Raw genomic sequence first — 23,328 nt, forward strand, 5'->3', positions numbered from 1 at the left:
TGAACTTATCCATCTAATACAGTAGTTGTCTTTCTATTGTAAATCTCTCTCAATGGCCCCGATTCGTAAATAACGTGTAAATAAAGTGACTAAAGGAGGATGTACTGTATTTTCTCAAAGCAAAAACCAACGTGAAATGTATAAAGCGGTGCGTAAGTCCCTGAGGTTTCTTTGGTCGACACACTGTGTGTGTGTGTGTGTGTGCGTGCGTGTGTGTTGGGGGAATATGATAACTAAAACTTTCAGGCCTGTGACATAATCAAAACCCGACAAACAAAACAAAAACAAGCATCAAACATGATAGAAATCTACCTATGGTGCACAGTGAAGAAGACACATTTATATACCATCAAGGAACCAAATGTAAACATTTTAACAACTATTAAGGTTCATACAAGGACTTTGCTTTGGCCTGTGGCACAATAATAACTTAATATTAAACAAACACAGGCATCAACCATTATATACGTAAAACAACCTATGGTGCGCTAAACAGACCCATATTCCCATCCCAAGTTGGACTGTGAAAAGTGCATTAGTCAACTAGAAAGGTGCAATTCTAGGAAATTGCAAGTGTGGTTGCACTGACGCGAGTCGCGAGGAACCCACTGGGAACTGAATTCTATTTTACCATTTATATTACCGGTATATACAGTATTGCCATTATACAGTTGCCAATAGCAACCACACTAATTATGTTGTTAGATGTTTAACGGAAAGGTAATGGTGTAAAGGCGTTCCTCATTTTTTAACTTTGTGTGCCCGGATCCTTCTCGGGATCATGTATTGATCCCGTCTTTTGATCCGTGTGAGCACCTTTTTATCATCATCACATCCTGCTACCTCCATTGAGCACCTGGTCAGTTCCTCTTTTTTCTCAGTTAATGCTAATGGTATTGGGAGACCATCACTGTACAATGCTAATGCGGTTAGCAGAAATGTACGAATAAGCCAGTAAGAATTAGCCAGTCATATTCTATTTCTTGTTCCAACCCTGCGGGTGGATAGGAAAGATGGAGCCAGGCATGTACCTGTCACAGCCCCAGGGCATCTTACTGCACCTTGCAGCCCAAAAGGGTATTTCCAGCGTCAATGCACGCCATCAGATTTGGGGCTTTTTGAGCATGGACCCAGGATACCTTCATAGCCAGAAGCTGCATGCCACTCATTCTTGAAACCATGGAGCCAAAACAGTGGTCCGCACGTCCTGGTTCACCTGTGCAGGCCTTGAGTTTTCCCACTTGGGCCTTGCTCTGTCAGAGTCCAGGAGCCAGAGGCATTCTGGACAGAAATAAGATAAGATGTTGGGCTTTCACATTAAGCAGCCTCGATCCTGACCGTGAAATGGAGTAATAGAATTACGTACGTCACCACTTACTTGCGGTATGCTCAGCACATTTGTTGTTCTCTTGGCCTTTTCATAAAATGTCATTAAAGGATGATGACATTGAAGACACCATGCAAACAATTACAGTGCGAAGCTTCACAGTACAGGGATGGCTGTTGTTTGTCTTGGTATCCAATATGCAGATGAGTTAACTTCTTTAATAGATTTTCACCTTTTTAGAATAGATCAAAATTGAGTTGGAAGTTTGAATCGAAAATAAATATATCTTGTGTAGTTTATAGGAAATAGGAATACAATCCCAGTCCATTGATTGATTGAATACTTTATTAACAAATTAATGGCAAACAATACAGCAAGTACAATTATGTAAGCAATGCTAAAAGGATAACATTGTGGTCCTGTGTAACTATTGTGGTCCTGTGTATACAACTCATAATTAGGAGTCAGGACATACAAAGCCTTGGTGAAATGTGGTGCTCTTTTTGGGTGGTTTTGAATGAGGATAGGGAGTTGCAATGTTTGATGGCTGATGATAGGGGCGTTACACACAGTCACACACAGTCAAGATACTCAGGGATCAGTGCCAGACAAGGACCATAGCGTTCCTTAATCACTGCCCAACACAGCTCCCGATGGCGCAGGCAAGTTAGTTACTCTAAATAACAGGCAGGCAGGAGGGAGCTGATTAGGATGAAAAGACATACTGTCCTTTGCCTCATTTTCAACTCTAATTACTAACAGTTTGGAACAAGTTAATCCACAATCTTGTTTTCATCCAGCCTCTTCTGTGTGAACGATGAGATCAGTGTTGTCTTCTAGAATGTAGAGAATGTAAATTCAAAATATTTTCTCAAATTTGGCATTTCCAAATGCCAATTGCCATAAGGAAAATGTCAATCAAGTTGACAAATGATATGGGGCGAGGGGGAAGGGCTGTGTGCAGGTCACCTGGTAGCCCTGAAGTGACCCATAGGGCTGTGTGCAGGTCACCTGGTAGCCCTGAAGTGACCCATAGGGCTGTGTGCAGGTCACCTGGTAGCCCTGAAGTGACCCATAGGGCTGTGTGCAGGTCACTTGGTAGCCCTGAAGTGACCCATAGGTTTCACACCAGCAGGTGTTTCAATATGATTTCTATGTGAACCGTGTAGTCCTGATGAAACATGAACACATATTCCTTCATTGGAGTAATAGCAAGAGAGGGAGATGTAGAGGTACTATACTATACATTATACTATACACATGTACACATGTACATACACGTAGAAATCTATTGTTCATAAAGTATATTGACTTGCTGTACAAGCAAACACATTCTACTCGCTTACACAGTTGACCCCCCCCCCCCCCTCCTCCAAATCCATAAGGTCAAGACAGGACTGGCCAGGAATGAAAAACCAATGTTTACCTACAGAGAGAAGACACCTTAGCCAGCCAGTCAATAATGTATAGCTGACAACTTACATAAGCCACAGAAGTCTATCTCACCCTCCACCATCAGACAGCCAAAGCCCTCTTGGGTAGACTCATCATGTCCGTTCCTATCGGAGAACTGTACACTGTCCATGACGGAAGCTAAGGAGAGAGAGAGAGAGAGATGGCCCTTGAGCCATCATCAAACTGTGAGGCAAAGGGATAAAAGCCATTGAGAGGATGCCGACGGGGAGGGAGGAGAAATTGTGAGAGGGCGAGGAGTGGGATAGATAGAGATCGAAGGACAGCGATGGAAGAGTTTTTTGTAAAAAAAACAAAGTTTGGAGAGCGAAAGAGAAAATGTTAAGAAAAAGTAAATGAAATAAAGCAGTTTGGATTAAGTGACCATAAAGGGGAAGGGAGATATAAGGATGAAGGGAGAGGGGGGAGATACTGTAAAGCAGACAGGCTCAATGTGGTGGGAGCGAGTATCCTCAGCTTAAACAGAAGGAGAATGTACTGTATTGAAAAGAAAACAAATCATATGATAGCCTCTGGCCTCTGGCTGACTGATGGTCTCTGCAGGATACATTTGAAGTCAGTACACACACACACACACACTCACACTCTGCAGGCCTTTACTCTCACCTGGTCTACACACACACACACACACACACACACACAGACATGCTTGGCCTTGAAATTCTGTCCTGCGTTTGTTGTGTTTGGGTTCCCTACAGTGGTGTTATCCTGTTTGGATCAAAGGAAAGAGTCTTCCTGTCTGGAGAATCCAACTCAGATGCTGCTGCATACATACACAATAAAGGCCTGATTACACTGCTGACGCGTACATGCACTGTACTGTAGGTCTATTTATATTTTATACTACAATACTATATATAACGGTTTCGCAGTTGGAGATACAGTATTTACACTCTATTTGCACTTTCATCTCTTCCCAGAGTAACAGGAATTTATTTCAAAGAATTTAAGCCCAGTGGGTTGTCTTTATACGCTTATAGTGACAACCTATAAAGATGCCGATACTAGCGATGGATGTCTTCACACTATTCTAGCACTTGAGGTCCGTATCGTGCATGAAGTAACTCTGCTATTTTCATCGAAGAGGGAGGGAAAATAGGACGGGGCCAACTTAAGTACAGTCTATAGACCCCTATTTGGAACCCCAGTCAATGACGTATACTACAGTATAGGCCCAGGTTTAAATACATTTTAATTAATTTCTAAACGCATTGCATTAGGTGTACATTGTGATAGAGAATGTATTGTTGGGGATCGGCAGTTTGTATATAGTAATTCTTCTTGCTTATCGGTCACACACAGCTCACAATACATCTTTAATATAACATATTGGGCCTTGACTTCATGGTCAATGCAATCCATTAATTTAAAACCTTTATCCATTCATTTAAAACTTATAGTAGGCCATAACAGAGTCCAAACCTTTTGACAGAAGGGCACACATTGAAAACATAACGTGGGGGGTGGTGGTTGACCGTGTGGCAGAAAATACAAGTTGTTTTTAGCAAAAGGCCGATGCACACCTCAAAAGTCTAGTGACAGGTGCGTAGGGCAATAAAGCATACTTTACAGACATGTCTGTCCTGATGAAGGTCGAATAGACCGAAACGTTGACAAATAAAGAGCAACATTTTTGGCAAGTTTCTGGCAGTGTGCCGGACCCTTCTTTGTTCTTCAAAGATAACCTTTTTAAGAAAATACAAGTTGGACATTGATTATTTACACTAGTAGCAAGTTGCTGTGTGCAGTTGAGTGTTGCATTCAAATCACACGGAACACAATAGTTACCCACTCTCTAGCTTCATCCATCCATCCATCCATCTTCAACCGCTTATCCCCCGTCGGGTCGCGGGGGCAACAGCTCCATTAACAATGTTCCAGATTTCCCTCTCCAGAGCAACATTAGTGACTTCCTCCTAGGGGATCCCAAGATGACGTTCCAAGGCCAGTGAGTCGATGTGTTTCCTCCAACTGCGCCTTGGTCTGCCCCAGGGACTCCTCCCAGTGGGACGTGCCTCAAGGACCTCCCTAGGGAGATGCCCGAGAGTCATCCTAACCAGATGCCCGAATCACCTAAGCTGGCTCCTTTCCAGGCAAAGAAGCAGCGACTCTACTCCGAGTCTCTCTTGTGTGACTGAACTTCTCACCCTAAGGGAGATGCCAGCCACCCGTTGAAGAAAACTAATTTCGGCCGCTTGTATTCGCGACCTTATTCTTTCGGTCATGACCCACACTTCATGACCATAGGTGAGAGTAGGAACGAAGATTGCTCGGTAGACGGAGAGCTTTGCTTTCTGGCTCAACTCTCTTTTAGTCACAACAGTGCGGTACAGCGACTGCAAAACCGCCCCTGCCGCTCCGATTCTCCGGCTGATCTCCTTCTCCGTCCTCCCCTCACTTGTGAACAAGACCCCGAGATACTTGAACTCCTTCACCTGGGGTAATGCCTCATTCCCTACTCCATGGACGTAGTTGGCCGCAGGGCCCTGCTGTACGCCAGACATCCGTAGTCTGCAGTCTTTTACCCTGCCTTCACTTAGACACAGGTCCCTTGTGTTTACCAAGTTATGACATGAGGGGTCAAGGGCAGACTATAACGTGGGTGGTGGACTGTGGACCAGAAAATGTGTTTCTTTTTCTTCCCAGTGGTTGTAAACCTTTTTTGAATCAGAGCCCACGTTAAAATCTTGAAAATGCACGTGGCCCACCCATCTGACCACTTAACACGGCAGCCAGATGGGTGGGCCTCATGCATTTTCAGATCATATTTATTTGAATGATCAATCCATTGATTGTGTTATTATTCATGACCAAACGAGTAAATAGATGTTTTTGTTTTGGTGGGTTCCACTTCAGTTAGGACAGATTTGTGCAAAACCTTGCGGAGCTTGCAGAAAACGCGTCTACATCCATTCCTAGGCTGTACAACAGCGCCCCCCCCCCCCCCCCATTTATTGTGTTCTAGCATTGATTGGTAACTTATAGTATACTGTACTGTTCCTATTTATCTGTATTATAATGAAAACTCATTTTTCAAGGTTTTAAAGAACAAATACCATGACATTTAAAACTCACAGGTTGAGTATCGCCTTAACAGACAACTCTTGATGTATAATGACAATACGTCATCATATAATAATTAATTATCGTGTTGACTCCCTGAAATAGATAAGACAGGACGGGCAGGTTGGCATCCCCGTGACTCTGTTTACCAGCCCAGTTTGTCCTGATGTGTCAACGTGTGGATGGATGCCAGGGTTGAGTGTCACCGTCAGCCACGCAGACATTTCGCTGGTGCTAAGAATAGCGTTGATGTGGCCAGGAGTCAGACACACGTGACGGGGACAAACCGGTCCGGTCGCGTGCCGTGTTGTCTTTCGGAGATGTTCAACTACAGAATGCTGAACATTTTCCTGTCTGAGAATTCACCTGTTGACACCTTTTGTTGTCTGTACATGATGTTCGTCATCACCTCACCTGTCGCTGTTTTTAGTACTGTAGGTCTTGGCTTTGACATCATTGTGTCACTGAATGGTTTTCAAACTCTTGGTTTGTCTCGCTGCTTTACTTTCTTAACATATATGTATCACATTCATCTGGAGGTTTCTCTGTAGGTCCATTCTTAATATTTGTAAAAAATTGTGCATTTCTTAAAACTATTTGTATACAAACAGCACCACACAATGTATTACTTGCAACTACTCAAACCTTTTCATTTGTTAATTAGCTTATCCTCAGAATGACAAGATAGGCAAAATGTTTAGGCATGTTGTCAATATAACGGTGAGTAAGTATTTCCTGATGTAAACTCAGTAATTCAGCCCTCCTTTGACTATGCTTGCACCTCTTGGTTCTCAAACATCTCTATGACACTAAAGACCAAGCTACAAACCTCCCAAAAACAAACTCATTTGACTACTCCTTGGTCTGGGGCCCATGACCCATCATTTTGCAACACAATTTGATAGTCTAGGGTGGCTCCGGGTAGAAAAGAGAGTTAAGCAATTGAAATTGGGACTGACATTTAAAATTGTAAATGCAGCTTTGCCCTCTATGCCCTCTGTACCTGCATACCTGACACACTACCTAAAAAAAGTGAGCAACTCCCACAGTCACAATACAAGAGGAAGCGAGAACAACGATCTGGTACCACCCACTGTCAAAACAAACATGGGCAAATTCTCCTTCTACAGCACTGCCACCCAAGTGTGGAATGCCCTGACTCCCTCCCTTAAAAAATACAAATACCTGGCGTCCTTTAAAACAGGTTCTTCTTCTTTGTTCTCCAACCCATACATATTTTAGTTATTTTTACCTTTATGATGATTTTAATTTTGTTGTTATGATTATGAATTGAATAACCAGGACCTGAATGGAAACACGTTTTTTTCCGGTGATCCCTTTGGACGTGCGTTTGACTGTACCCTGTACTGATTACATTTCTGTTTGACTGTACCCTGTAGTGATTACATTTCTGCCAATAAAGTATTCAATCAATCAATCAATCAAACTATGATAAGGCTTTTATGACTATGTGGCAAGGCCACACTTCTTCTTTATGGCATAATATATCAATGTCATCAGTAAAAGGTTCCAAATTACTGTGTGTGGGAGATGGGACAGGATTCACATTTTATTTGTTGTTCAGTCATTTGTAGACAGACCACGTCATTGCAATATAGAAAAGAAAAGCAGCACTGTGTACAGTACAACAAGATCAGGTCTGACAAAAGGCAGTGCTTCCCTGTGCATATAGCAAGTTACTAAGGTATACACTTAATATAACCTCAGTCTCAGCACAAATGTGAGTTGGGGACATACATACTAGCCTCCAAGTACAGCTCCAGACTGGACACAGTCAGCACACACACACACACACACACACACACACACACACACCTGCTGGCGGTGGTGGGATGCACAAGAAACCTGGTGTTGATCAAGGTCGTTGTGGTTTGCAGGATTAACCGCAGAGAATAATTTGTACCGTTGCTGTCTGAGCTGTTGCACGTTTGTTGTCTCTACCTTATGCTTTTCATCACCTGTCGCTGTGTTTTGACATCATTGTGGCGTGTTATGTCACGCTGTACAAATACAAAATTAGAAAGGTAGGAAACACCCCTGAGGCAGAACTGTACATGCAGTGCTATAGGAGAATCACACCTCCTGATGATCCTGTTAGGCTACTGATTCTCATCCACATCACAACCAATATCTTCCCTTTGTTAATAAAGTAGCTGAGAGCAATTTATCAATTTAGGAATCATTTAAAAAAAAAAGGTAATAGAAATGTATAGAAAATGCGTGACTAGATCAACCATTTTGCATGTAATAATGACTTATGCAATAAATGATTGCTAAGACAGACAAATGTGGGAAACATCTGACAATTGTACATAATCATTTGCATGAATGTGTCAAAACAAAATTGTTTGTAATTTGATCAAAATAATGAAAATTTGCTTTTTTGATGTGCCCAAATGACTACTTGATGGGGAGGGTGATCATCAATCCCATTTTGATCTGATAAATTAACTTTGGTAAATGCTTAAAAAAGAAGCACCAATTAACTGGTCTCTTCATCATATCATGGCTTCATGATTGAAGTATGCATGTTTAACCGATGTAATCACTACATGTGCATGTGGTATCTTCCATCGAGATCTGCCTAGTCAATCCATTTTCATAGAAAAGCTGGTTTCATGAATATCGTTGCAGGTACAGTAGTATCCCAGCAACTAGGATATCCCAGACAGTGGCCTTGTGGTTAGAGTGTCCGTCCTGAAACTGGGAGGTCGGAGGTTCGATCCCCGGCCCGGGTCATACCAAAGACTGTAAAAATGGGACCCAATGCCTCCCTGCTTGGCACTCAGCATCAAGGGTTGGATTGGGGAGTCAAATCTACTAATCAAATGATTCCCGAGCGCGGCACGGCTGCAGCTCACCGCTCCTTGGCTGCGGCTCAAATGGTGATGGGTCAAATGCGGAGAACAAATTTCACTGCGGTTATGTGTGTGACAAATCGTACAACTTTGACTTTGAGGATGCCGCACTGCTCAGCTTATCCACTTGAACCCCAGCATAGTATTCTGGGCAGAATGTTCGGTGTGTGACACCGAAAGGCAACTAAGTATAATTCCGGCTTTTGTGCCCAAGTACCGTAGCTGTCATTTAGCAAGTTTTGAGTCAAACACCCTTTTCTGCAATCCACACAATCTTGCTCACCCCAGAGCTTTAAAATCCCCCTTTAAGGTTTGTCTCTTTCATCGACCTCCATCCCCTCACGGCCGAAATGTTTTGAACATGTGAAATCAATGAGGGCTTAAAGCTTTCCCCCGGATACACTAAGTCGTCTCTTTTCATGGAAGGACCCAAGTGTTTTTTTAAACACTGCATATCCAATGTTTTATGCACAAGCAACGCTGCACAAGCCAGCATCTTCCCAGAATACATGGTAGATCTGCAATCAGCACCGCGCGTGGAGCAGCACAACTCGACCTGCTGTATAGTTTCAAGTGTGAAACAGCCATTATGATACGACAGGAAGCACCGCATGGATGGACGCATAATGACAGATGAGCACAAGCCACATCGCAGACATTTTACAGAATATTACAAAGCGTGCTCTGCCCTGGTTTTTCTCCCTCTCTTCTCCCCGCCGGCTAATGTTCCATTGTGTCTAATCAATGGTGAAGCCATAGTAATTTGGTTTGATTGAAACCCCCTGTAGGATCAAAACAGAATCATTATAGTGTGAAAAAGGGGCACAGATGGGGAAAAAAAGAAAAGAATATACAGAACCGAACAGACTGCCATCGCAACAAAGTGCCTTTAATTCTGCATCCTGTGGGGGAAACATCCACATGAAGTAGTTATGATGGTAATTGGTGGCTTGTTGATAATTGCATCGTGGCTTTTCTTCTCAGCATGTAAATGCGCCATTTGCATGCATCATACATCGCCTTCAGATTGATGAATTAATAATGAAATTCAATGGTTTGTTTCTCTGGCTCTCACACACACACACACCTACACGTTCAAGTGCACTCTGTCGCCTTTTCATTGTCTGTCAATTTCTCTTCTCTTCCTCTCATTTTCCCTCTCCTCTCTCTGTGTCTGTCTCTCTTCAGACGAATTTAACCCTGAAGTTCCCAAACTGGAGAAAAGTGTCAGTGGCAGCAGCCCGTCGCGTGACCGCCTTCTCCTCACTCTGGCGATGCTGCTCATGTCTGCTCTCCTGTTGTCCTAGCGACTGTCACCGGGAATGACGCTTCCCGCATAGCTGGACCACCTTCGTCCAAAGGGCTTCACATCCAACGACCGTGAGTCTTCAATCTAGAAATGAGCAGGAATAAAGGAAAAAACTACCGATCAGAAACACAAACTGAAACCCAATCAAATCAAATCAACAAAAAACAAACACACATTCACACACATGCACAACTGGACTAACTTTACCCAAAAGCTCGAAAAAAGGAGGGGCCTTTTAGCAAACACACATTTATGAACACTTCCCAATGAATACCGTCGCTTTTAATGTTGGTTTTATGTGGCGCAACATGAAGAGCCCCAACCACTGTTCAGAAAATACATCACACACACACCATACAGCGCTGCTGTCGCCCCTGGCAGCCGCGAGGCAAGGCTGTCACACGCTCCGACAGCACAAGTGGATTTATATAGTGATGGATGTTGGTCACACACCCTCACAGGTGCAATGGTGCATGGATGTCACACTCTGGAGGAACGCGATGCATTGTCTTTAAATGGAGAGCCAAAAAGATGTAGTGGCCGCAAGCTTTTGAGGAGCACAGCGGTCATAACCGGATTTGATCTTTCTCTACCGCAGAGAACCCGGTGGATTGTAGGCCTTTTAACCCACAGACATTCTACAAAAGACGAGTGGATTAAACTTGACTTTGATCGGATGCAGTGAAGAGAGAGCCGGACTGTGACACTGAAACTGTACTCTGCAGCAAGGCTTTCTTTTTCTGGCCATTATATTAGGTGGTCCTTGTCATGAAGTGAGGCCATTGCACCCATTGATGATCGAATGTTTTCACTTTAGCGTGAATGAACCGATGATGGAGCCACACGGAGGTGTGTCTTGGTGGAAACAAATGGGAACTTTGCGCAGATTTCCAGACGCCTTCTTTAGAATCGATTTCCTCCAGACATCTAAAAGTACTCCTGGCTTTGTGATAGGTACAGACACAACACTGGCATTTCTTAGAGGAATATAGTGAGAGGCCTCTCGCCACTATTTCTGAGTCTTTTATTTCCTGCCTTCAGTCTGGCCAACCTCCCCTAGAAAAAATACATAACCCATGACTGGCAATTTGAAGGCACTTAGATGCGGTTAGACGTTGTGTTCTGCACCGACACGCCCAGTCGCCCACCCCTGAGCACTTAGATGTTCATGGGTGTCGAGCCTTTATTCCTCTGAGCGGTAATCAGCAGAATGGTTTCTGATTACCATTAATTCCAAGAACCCATCCTGGCAGCCAGTTCCCTTCCAATCCCGACAGCCCGCTGTATACCCCCCAACACACACACACACACACATGCATACACACACACACACACACACACATGCGTGCACACACACAGATTCGCACTTCACAAGTCGCCAGCCAATCAGCGCTGATGGCTATTCAGTCTCAGTCACCATGGAAACGACCCCATACAGTCGCCAGACAGAGCGGCAGGTGCCTGAGGAGACTTTGTGCTTTGAGTCACAAAGTAGCGCTGCCACCATTTTGTTTAAAAAAAAATAGAGAGAGAGGAAAAAAAGGTGTGAATGTGCAAATAAACAGCAGAGGTCCACGTTTTTATACCGCAACACAGGACGATGTAGGATCGCACTGATGAGATGGCGATGCTCTGCGTTTTTTTAAGTTTAGTTACTTAACACATGTGTTTTATGTTCACGTCGGATTATGTTTCCTTTTTATGTGCCTAATTTATTTGTCTGCATTTTGTAGGATTTCTCTCATTAAGCTACTGTGCCAAATGTACTTTTATTTTATTATTTATTTATTGATTTTTTTTCTATACAGTGGAAGTTATACTAAAGCATTTGCTTTTGCAAAACAAGGTGGATGGTCAGATGTAATTCAGTCTGACAAACAATGAAGGATATTGGTTCTGACTAGTGAGTAAGGATATCCAGTCAGTAACGCTCTGCTCTCATGTAACAGATACTGCTTAACCAGATTTAGTTGCTGAGACGCATTTCATGAACCAATAATGACAGCACAGAGGAAATCAGAGAAGAGGCCAAATGGGAAGGAAGGACGGCATTCCTCATGTGCTGCACTTGCAATATTCATGGCAAGAAACACGCAGAATGCATTGTAATGTATATTTATAAAACACGGCAGTGATGGTATGTGTGTGTGTGTGTGTGTGTGTGTGTGTGTGTGTGTGTGTGTGTGTGTGTGTGTGTGTGTGTGTGTGTGTGTGTGTGTGTGTGTGTGTGTGTGTGTGTGTGTGTGTGTGTGTGTGTGTGTGTGTGTGTGTGTGTGCGAGAGAGAGATAATGAGAATGAGGACAAACGTGTGCACATTTTGCGTGCGTATGTAGAATGTGTTCGTCCGCGCTTTTCAAGTATGTGGCATTTAGAAATTTCGTACCCGTTAAGGAGTCGTTTGTAGGATCTGAATATGCAAGTGTGTATGAGAGAATGTGCTCTCCTGTAATGTTAGTTTACGTTAGGGGTCTGGGAAGGGGGGCAAAAAGCATTTAAGCCTAGTTTATATACTTTGTCGCAGGACCACGTCGCTAGAAAGAAATGACTGATTTTCAACTGAAAATCTGTTATTTTTGTCGATCAGCGTGGTCATATGATGAGTTATAAATTAGCCCTTACACATGTTGAAGACAACCACAACAAATGGGGTTTACCTTTGACAAGAATGAACAAAAACAACTGTAAATTGATCCAAGAATGATTAAAACGATAATTAAAATCTTTTAGCAAATGTATTTTTGTGCCTTTATTGATAATCCTACCATGTTTTGACTGTACTGTATGAGTTTTTTCCGCCACACAGAGAAAGTGACACCTTTTTCCAACAAAGTGAGTTGTGTGTGTGTGATGCATGGCCCCATAATCAAAGGAAGTTATGATCAAAAGCTGTTGTTTTTTACACAAAGCAGCTCTCGCCCTCCCTGCAACACGCCACATCCATTGTTTATCAGAAAGCTTCACAAGCACCCAGCAGACTGTACAGCAAACAATGCAAGACAAACTTAGTCGCTATAGCAGCAGGCGGTTTCATTTGTGATATCATGTCATGTGAACAGGTACAGTGGGTATCTGGTACTATCTGCCAATTAAACTGGTTATTGTTTTGATTTTTCAATGTTTTTATTGTAAAACGTTTCATTGTAATGCCCATTCAGCCAAAATGCAGTTAGCGGTTATGCGAGAGCTAGAATATCCACCATAATGGGAAGCATGTGTGTGTGTGTGTGTGTGTGTGTGTGTGTGTGTGTTCGCTGAAATTAGGCGATCTACAACGCTGTGAGACGTAAGTTTGTACATCTGCTATTTCTACTGAATGTTCTATTATGACATGCCCAGCGTATGGACACTAGGGTTCATAACTTCATATGGTTAGAGAGCGAGGTAGGTGCCAAATCAAACAGGAACTCAGGGAGGGGGGTGCTGGGATCCTATGGAGCTTAGATGTTTCCAACATGCTTTAGAAACGATTGGGAAGAAATCAACATGGACGGCAAGGCTCATGCACATATTGTTTTCAGGCCTCGTAGCTATAAAAAATATCTCACAAATGCAGCTTTAAGTATACTCATGACAGGTCCCTTTGTCAGCCAATGTGGGAAAAAAACACATTTTCTTACTGTAAAACCTTCACCTCTTGTCTTCTGCTTATTAAACTGCACTTCAGTTCACAAACACTGCTTCTGCCATAAAACATAATGACAACTCGATGGGAAAAGTCACGGCTCAGGTTCGCTGATGTCTTTCCTTCTTTCTCTCTGTTTCTTTCCCTCTCTCTCTCTGTCTCTGTCTCTCTATCTTGTTTTCTCACACACCCTCTCTCTGTTTGTCTTGACAAGATGGATAAAAGGTCATGGCTCCAGTGCTCTCTTAATCTTTTGTTCTCTCGCTTTCCTTTGCTTTCTCTGTCAGTTAGATCTGTTTGTCTGTTCTGTCTGTCTATCTCATTTCTTCACATGAGAAAAAGAAAATCATTACAGTTCTCTCTTTCTTCCCGTTAGTCTCTCTCTGTTTCTCTTAGCATCTCTTGTTGTTTTTCAGTCTCGTTCTTTTCCTCTACTAAATCTTCGATGTAGTAAAAAACACTTTTTCGCTCGCTCCCTCCCACCCCTCCCCCCCGCCCCACCACAAAACACCTGCGAGCCATTCATGTCCCCACAAATCCATCTCCTTCCACCCCCTCTCTCACTGTCTTTGCCCCTGTCAGTTTCGCTCTAATCTTTGCACGGAGAACAGAGAGGACTCGACAAAGGGGAGGTACACGTCCATCCAAAGCGCTAAAGTCCATGTCAGGAATGACAGACACGGCAGATAAGATTGCGTCTTTGATGCTAAACAACAGCAGACCTAAAGTCACATGAGGGAGACAGAGTGAGAGAGAATTTCCAAACAACTGTTTCTGTTACTTTTAATCCAGCGTGGACAGGGAGTTGCAAGATAAAACAAATGCAACAGTGTTACTGTTGCCAACTTGCCAAATAGGGCCCGGACACTATCTGAATTGTCACATTTCTACACCAATGTGTTGATTTACATTTCACAGATTTTTATCTTTGGTGGCCTATACTGGGATTGAGTTACAATGTACAACTTTTAGCTTATGATTGTATCTGACGATCTTTGTGTGTTCTGCTGAAAGACAGATAACCACATGCCGTGTTTGGGGCCGGGGCTCGTTTTACAGGTCCTGAAGCTTACTTATAGGTTAGGACTTGCACACTATATGTATCGCCTTTTATTCTTCCGTGACACCAGCTACTGCTGTAGGCCTTGTTATATGTTGAACCATATAGCTGTCAGAGGAAATAAACCCATTTCACTTTTGGCACTAATGACAGTGGCTAGTTGCATAATGGCATTATCAGTGTCCTATTACCTTACCTTAAATTGCGTGAGAAGATAATATGTCAGGTTTTGTCTTGCTTATGTTTAAATTGAGCAATAATTCATCTCCTTGTTCAAATGAGATTATCAGAAATTGTCTTTGCATGGATTTGGTAAACCCATCCTCTGGAGCGCGAGCGCCTGACAGATATTTCACAGAGACTGTCTCCAGACTCTTAAGGAAGACATTCCCTTAGAGAAAAGAGATGACCTTTTCACAGTTTGGAGCCATATTATCATTTTCTGAATCATTTAGTGTGAGATAAGCCATCTGTGGCAAGCGCATGCCGACGCCACGTTGAATTCCCCTGACACCCTGCACCGTCTGCTACAGTCAATGTAACAGATGTCTTGTTACATCAACGAGACGATCACGGAGACTGTTGACCCACCCCAGCTATTGCAGGGCTGTGGGTTATAGAAAAGTCTGATCTGTTTCAAATGCTTTTCAGTAAAATGCATGTAGGGATTTTCCATCCTCCTTGTCATTAGAAAGATTACTGCACAGACCATAGGCTGCCAAGTACCATAATGTCTTGCCAAAATCATGGTGTTTTAACCACTTAAGCCCTAGTTAAAGAATAAATAGACTATCTTCAAGCTCACTATGTAAAGTAAATAGAATATCTACAAGCTCACTATGTAATGTATCTGGTGTGAGCTTGTTCATGGGCTATTTTTACAATTTTAAGTTTGTCTTTTGAAAATATTGAAAAATATAGGATAAATAGTCAAGAATTCTCAAAATAGGGATGCCAGTTTGCAAGTGGTTAAATTAGTAGTTCACCCAAAAACGTATGACTTATTTTTTATCCATTATCAACAGCCCATTAAGCCTTGAATTCATGACGATTTTTTGTTTTGTTTTGTTTTTTTGCATTCCTAAGCCAATAATTTGATGACCTATACTGAGTCTGACTTGTAATGACCGATGTTATTAAATGAGTTATTTCTAGGGTGAACTACTCAGCACAAGTTTACTGCAACCAACATGAATGCAAATTAATTCAAGCAACTCTTACGTCTCACCCACAGATGCCGCTAAAGCGTGTATTTATGGTTTTAAGTAATTTGTAGCAGAGCAGCCAGTTTAAAGCAGGTGCAATACAATATACAATAATACAGTTTACGATGGTAAAAATAATTTGTGTTACATTGCCTTGCTTTAGGCTACCTACTGTATTAAAACAAGATTACACTCTGGTATAAACATCAATAGGGCTTTACGCCACACAGCCCAGTAGCTCCTCTGGAATAAAAGCAGTTTCAAAAGAGAACTGTTGAACCCTCTATACTGAATTAGCCTAATTATTCTAATAAGGTGGACCCATTCAAAATACCATTAAACTAACTAAATAATTTCAGCTATACAGTTACTTATCCTAGAATGTTAAATAAAAAAATAACTCTGCACAGAGTCAATTCTCCTATGTGAACTGTCCTTACTGTAGCCGACGGTTTTCCTCGAGCCTTTAGGATTATCAGTTTTATTTTTGATGACTGCATAATAATGTGCACAAGTGGTGTGTTGCTTGGTGATTTAAGCCCCCCTCCCCCATCTAACCCGAGATAATCTTTAGATTCTGGGATGTATTGTTGCTGAGTTTATGCCATATAATGTATCTTTATCGCCATGGCCATTACAGATATATGTTATACATGCAGTATTTATAAGGCTATAAATCCATGGCAGAAATTAGGTTAATTCTAGAGGACCTTTTGTCCCCGACCATAAGGCATGTCACCCCTGATTGAACCTGTCTCGTGTCCCATGATTCTCAGTGCCCTCTAGTTGGATGTGCATATTGTCGCTGTCAGGCAGAAACCTTGTATCTCCATATTTCATGTTTTATCAGTAAATTAGTGTCACGCAAAGTTAGCAAAAGTAGCAGATCTACAAGCTCACAAAGCACCCCCTGGGGGTCCCTCTACTGAGTTACCCACATGGTAGTTACCACCCACACGGTAGTAATGACAGAGTTACTCACACGGTAACTCTGTCATTTCTCAACAGTTTCGGACGCGAGGCGTCTTGCCGGAACCGGCCCGGCCCCCTGGGCGCGTTCCTGGGGTTCTGGATGTTCCGGGGACCCCCACACGGTAACGCTGTCATTTCGGATGCAGGGCGGGCTCACCGGCACCCTGGGAGCGTTCCTGCGGGTCTGGAAGTTAAAAGAAAAAAATTGTACAGTGTACATTATATGGACCATGGTGACATTGATCAATTCTTGAAGAACAAAAGCTTCTAATATATTATTTATGCCCCAAAATCACACAATTAAGTACCACGCTCTGCACAAGGTGCCCTTTTTTCACTTGAGCACCTGCCCCTCTAAATGCACGCCACTGCTTTATTTAACAGAAATAAAATCTCATTGAGATTAATAATCTCTTTTCCAAGGGAGCCCTGGACCAGAGTGATATTTCCGCTACTTTTGCGCGACAGTGTTGTGATAATGTATCAAATATATCATTAATTTATGAAAGAAAAACATAAAAAGATAAAATATTTTCGATAAAAGATCTGCCTGACAGCAATGATATCCAAGAACAACAGTGCTTTGTTGTTGTTTGACAGTAGGGAGAGGCAGAAATGCACTATTGCTATGTATTTCTTTCTCTTTTTTGCTAGATTATAGATGGCTACAATAGAAAATCACATGACGGAAACCTCCGGTGTGGTTCAATCCTCGGCCAGCGGTTGGTTCTGAGTGTTGGTGCATTGTTCCTAAAACCTAGGGTGTTCATCATGACACATACTGTAGCGTCGGTTGTTGCATTCAGATATTTTGTGATAACAAGGAGCATTCCCTTGTGCTTCATCCACCATCATTCTGACAGTTTGATGAGTTTGGAAGGTCTTCTTTTTTTTAGGATAGGGGTTACACACATTCACACATTGCAGCCATTCTTCTGCCATTAGTCACAAAGCTGCCGCTGCTGCGTTTAGGGGTTAAGTGGCTTCCTTCAGTGGTCGTCGCTGAGGAAGGGAAGAACATTACTCATTCACTGCGCTGATTGCCCAAGTCAATCTGAGGATTTGAACTGGCCACCTCGCAAGCCACAACCCGCTTCGTTATTAACCTTTTGGGCTCCCACCAAATGAAAGCATCAGTTGGGCCTCTTTTCACTCCGGCAAATGTGACCCAGTCATGTCCTTTGCTGCTGGAGCTTAAACTTGTGCTAACTGCCAAACATGCCATGACAAGAGTTATCTTACTATAACAACAAAGTACATAAAATCTTGATACTGTGGTGCAGCATGTTTACTACTTACTGTAGGCACACACACCAACAGGTTCTGATATCATCTGATGAAAATCTAGGCATTCAGCTCTAGGCCATTCATTTACGACAACAAAAAATACATAACAAGTTGAAATATGGATACAAGGATATGCAGTTCCAACCGGAGGGATATGAGACGGGTCAGTCTGGGGTGACATGCCTTATGGACGGGAACAAAAGGTCCTCTAGAATTGACCTAATTTTAGCTGTGGATTTATAACCTACTATTGTGTAACTTATAGACATTAATGGACATGGCGATACAGCTCTTAGATCGGCTGTTTTCACCATTCTACAGTACAACGTTTAGTATAAAATAGGGCTTAAGTAGTTAAAGGCATGGATTGAGATGGGGAGAAGAGACAGTGGTCCTCTGGTCACTTACAATAGACCCCATGAGCAGAGTTGGAAGATTCTTTTTAAGTTAAAGTACGTTCATTCATTTCAATTTGACCTGAGTAGTAGAAGTACTGGCATCAAAATAGATTACATAGAAGTACAAAACAAAAAGTGCAAAATCTTTTGTGAAGTTTCTACAAATATAGCGGATCATCAAGCTCACAATGCATCACATAGCGAAGCGTTGTGAGCTTGTAGATCGGCTTTGTTTGTAAAGTACAATATTTGCCGTAGGAGTAGAAGTATAAAGTATCAAAAAATACTCAAGTAAAAGATTGTACTTAACCCATTTAGACCTGGAAAGCCTATGCGTTGTTACCTTTCAATCTGGAAAGCATCTGTGTTATTTTAGATGCTGCCGTGTAGGAGCATTAATTTTAAATAAAAACAATTATGTTTTTCATAAAACTTGATGTTTTTAAAATCGGCTTAAATGGGTTAGTACAATACTTGAGTAAATATACTTAGTTACTTTCCACAACTGCCTATGAAACATCTTCAGACCTTTCAGTATACAAACTGACATTGTGTAAATGCCAGGGGACATGTGATACGAACTGTACTAGTAGAGTCTTAGGGCAGATTCACACTGAGTCCGATTGATTCGAACTGTTACCGGATACGATTGCCTGGTCCCCGCTGGCCATGATTCACATTGGCCTTGATTCTTCTGCACATGAGTACACTTCATTCAACTGTAATGGTACTCATGTGCCTCAGAGCGTCGCTGTGAACTATGGGGCTTTGGGAGACAGAGAATGTCATGTCGCAGAAGAAGAATCACGTGTCAGTGTTTAGAGCGAATAATCAAGTTTGACTGTGTTCCTGACATTGTCTTGATAACTATGAAACCTTGCGTTTTTGACACCTAACCCACTTTCCCCGTCACCTAACCCACTATCCCCATCACTCACCCGCCCAGCAGTCTGACGTCACCCAGGCGGATGCGTGCACTGTAGATTCTGGGGTATTTGAGATCGTTGTAATACCGTGAGCGTTGGTTGACGTCTGAGGTTTGGAAGCTGAGAACTGTGTTTTATGCTGTGCAAGTCTGATGTGAGTGATGTGTCAGTGTTGATATGCCCATATATGGATAGTCAGGTAATGTTCCCTCGAAGGTCGGTCCCTATGTGGAGAGCCTTCGTAACAGCCGCACAACCTCCACACTCTCACAGAGGAGACTGCCGTCGCAGTTAACTACCTGAAACTTTGTTTGTCCCGACACCAGCGGCGCCGTCGTCTGGAGGTCTGGCCAGGGGAACGCCAGAGGCGCTGCCGTCAGAGACTAGCAATCCCTGTTATGCCCATATATGGAGATCCTTGACTGTGATCACAATTAAGCCCATATACTGTATATATGTGAATGCCAATATATGATCATATTGTGACAGTCTCATGATAACCACTGTGGTTGCCACAAAGGTCACACAGTTAACTATTGAATCATGCATTTCCCGTCAGTCAGTGTATCATTCAAAATCCCCATACATGGTGCCCAGGTCTCGTGACATTGCACGCTTCTCGCCCCAGCCAGGTGTCTTACTGCTAATAAGAATATAACAACAATACACAACCAAAGCAGTGTGCGCTGATGATCTTTGAAACAGCGCAATGTAACGTCGTCTCTCGTCTGTATGCTGGTGACGCCACGTACGCAATACGTATCCTTGGTATGTTAACAGTGACGTCACTGACTAACCCTTGGTATTTTTTATCCTTGCAGAAGCACATGTGTTTTTGGTTTTTGATGTTTTCACGGCTCACGCTACTCAAACACTAGCAGATTATCATTCCATGTCAACATTCAACTACCAGAAGGTATAATGTGTCAGAACGAAAATACATGGATGCACCTGGGACGTATCCTCAGGGATGTATCCCAAGGTCATCGGGGTTTCGGGTCTCGCGAACATCATAACCCTCACTCGGGTGACCCAGCCGGGGTGATCAAGTCCCTACTATGTCCCAGTAGCTACCCTCGATCAGACCCACTATAGGGAAAGACCAGGGCCACACAATCCGTTGGAAGTTGGAACCACTCCGAACTACTCTGCCGGGACTGGGAGGCACAATTCTGTCATTTTTTTATTTTTTTTAATTCTTTATTTACCCAGGGAAGTAGCTGAGCACAGGTGCTCATTTTCAGCAACGCCATGCACATAGAAACACACAGACAGCCACACACACATGCACACACACAAAAATGTGGAGGGACTAGGTTCTGTGGGTTGACTCCTGTGTTGACATTGCAGTGATCCGTATCCAAGTACACTTCCATCAATCCCGAGACGGTCCCGGGAACAGTTGTGTGATCTGCTCCCGGGAACTGTACGCAGCATTCACACTACCACAACATCTGCCAAGTGGTACCGAGTGCGCACCCGGGACCATAGTGTGAATCTGCTCCTATGAGACAATCGGGCCAAAATAAGCTTTGTGGAATGCTACACTGTGAAAACCAGACTGTTAATTTAACTTGTGTGCAGGGTAACAACAGTCAGTGGAAATCATGTAATAACATTTAAACAATCTAATCTTTATTTATATGAAAAATAAGCCAAAGTCATGATGTTTAAACACAGTACACACACACAAGTAGCTATTACTGTTTGTCTTCATGGGGTAGATTTGTTTATTGAGCTTTGCAGGTGCTACTAAACACTCCATCATGCAGTAGAATGAACAGTGAGCTTTACGCCGTCTATAATTTCATGGCTACTGCTTCTCGTCTCTTCTCTTGAGATCATACTTGGCCCTGATGTTGTGTACGCATCTGGCTTCCAGCAAAGCAAAATAGTAATTTTGCAATCAGGGCTATATTGTTCTTCTACGATATGAAAAACACTTGAATAATGAATAATTATTATTATTATGTTAATTTAACCACATGAACTCTAGTGTCCCTATTCTGGGCATGCCATAATAGGCGAATATTTAGCTAGATAGTCTTTTTGCACACCTGGTGTATCGGAGCAATGAACAAGCAAGGAAGAGTAGGAAAAACGGCAGGCTTTCGATGCGTAGCATTGTGACACGTTGAGAACTTGTAGGTCGGCTACTTTTAAATGGCCAATATAGGTTTCAAGTGGTTAAACTCGGTTAAATTCTGATATGCATTATATAAAATGTTGCTGGGGAGTCGAGACCCGCTGGAACCCCCTCAAGGACCACAGGGGATCCCCGGGCCCCACTTTGAGAACCACTGGACTAGACTGTGTCTGGACTTTCTGCTAATAGATGCATAAAGACCGGTCTCGACAACGCAGGGAGATGTCAATGTGCATCTTAATTAGAGAGACGATAAACCTCCTACAGGGCTTTGCTTTTGCGCACATTAATTTGGGCTCTTGCCAGTTCTCTCCAGATCAGTTGGCTAATGTGTTGACAAGGGGAGGGAATTTTATCCCAGAATATCAAGCAGACCACATTTGCTGTCTGCTTCAGTAAACTCATTCATGTTAATTAAATTTATTTTACACTCCGAAAGTTAAGTTAACACTCGGGCTGTGTGCCGTGTGCCAGCATTGAGGGTGTGTGAAAATGTTCGTAATGTTAACGAATTGAACCCTAGCATCCCTATTGTGGGGCTAACATTTGGTCACGTGAGCAAAGCGATGCAGAGTGCAGGCCGAGCTTTGGATCAAGACTATCATGATTTTGACCTTTGCTTATGATAGTCTTGATCCAAGGCTATAGTGCATGGCACTGCATGCCCTTTGTTGATTCCGATTCAGTCTGAGGAGTGAGAGTGATGTTTTGTCTTTGAGAGAGAGAGCGAAAGCATCTGGAACAAAGACAATAGAAGCGCCTCCCTGCCATGATGTTGGGTCAGTGAGAAATATGACGAGCCTTGACAAGCCAAGGGCCCATTTCTCTATAGGCATATCTAAGATTTAGTTTGAGTTTTATAATACCAGAAGAGTATTAACAAGTATCGCAATCGAATATTTGCAGTGAGGATATTTAGTGTAGAGCGAAAACAGATGGGGGCCTAGTATAGCCCACGGGAATCCGGTCAACTAAGTATAGGGTTTAAATGGTGATATAGGACAATATGTGATACTGTAACACCTGGGGAGGTGAAAAAGAAATGGATATGGTATGAGACTCTGACTTTTATACCTGACAAGCTGTCACCAGGCTAGGGGCGCCACTTGGAATTCTGGGCCCCATGACAACATATATCCGTGGATATTTAGTCAAAGGTTATCAAACAATGAAATCTTTAAGCTGTAGTATCTTTTTCTGGCCCTTGGAATCTTTCAAACGTTTCACCCCTGCCTGGTGCCAAGGCACTGGGTGCCAAGGTGCCGGCCGGGTGCCAAGACCCTGGCACACCAGAGACCATATCAGGGCAGACTATGAAACCGAGTTGGTTATCTCTCTATAAATAGTGAATATGATCCTAAAAAGTTAGACTCGCGGATAAGGGACTCACTCCTTATCTGTTTTCAAGAGGCCAAAGCTCCTTATGAATTATAGACAAGCACTTTTTGAACCCTGAACCGAAAACTGTCGGGTTGATCCACGGAGGCCATTATTAGCAAATACTTTCCTTTTCCCTGTGCGGATATGTAAATGAGTGGAAAGGTTTAAAGATGCTTTAACTGCGGTATATTTCTGACGGCAGATGAGTAGTGCTGCACTTTGGCACAGCGGAGGCGATTATCCTCAGTGTAACTCAGTGAAATCTGTGCATTTATAATCA

At 42.8% G+C, this 23,328-nt stretch overlaps 1 protein-coding gene across 2 annotated transcripts in view; it reads left to right on the top strand.

The window, feature by feature from the left end:
- The window catches only part of efna3a (ephrin-A3a), a 119,481-nt gene that overhangs the window by 79,830 nt on the left and 16,323 nt on the right, over positions 1–23,328 (top strand). Inside the window, exon 5 of one of the 2 annotated variants that reach the window (XM_083765158.1) lies at positions 9,931–12,723. The exons of the other annotated variant lie outside the window; for it this stretch is intronic. Within the exon in view, the coding sequence (XP_083621284.1) occupies positions 9,931–10,049 (119 nt within the window). The 3' untranslated portion in view covers positions 10,050–12,723. Of the gene's footprint in view, positions 1–9,930; positions 12,724–23,328 lie in introns of those variants that run through there. 2 annotated transcript variants of the gene reach the window in all.

Source organism: Protomyctophum parallelum (genome assembly GCF_964188405.1).
Source record: "Protomyctophum parallelum genome assembly, chromosome: 1".
In the NCBI taxonomy this organism is placed as follows: domain Eukaryota; kingdom Metazoa; phylum Chordata; class Actinopteri; order Myctophiformes; family Myctophidae; genus Protomyctophum; species Protomyctophum parallelum.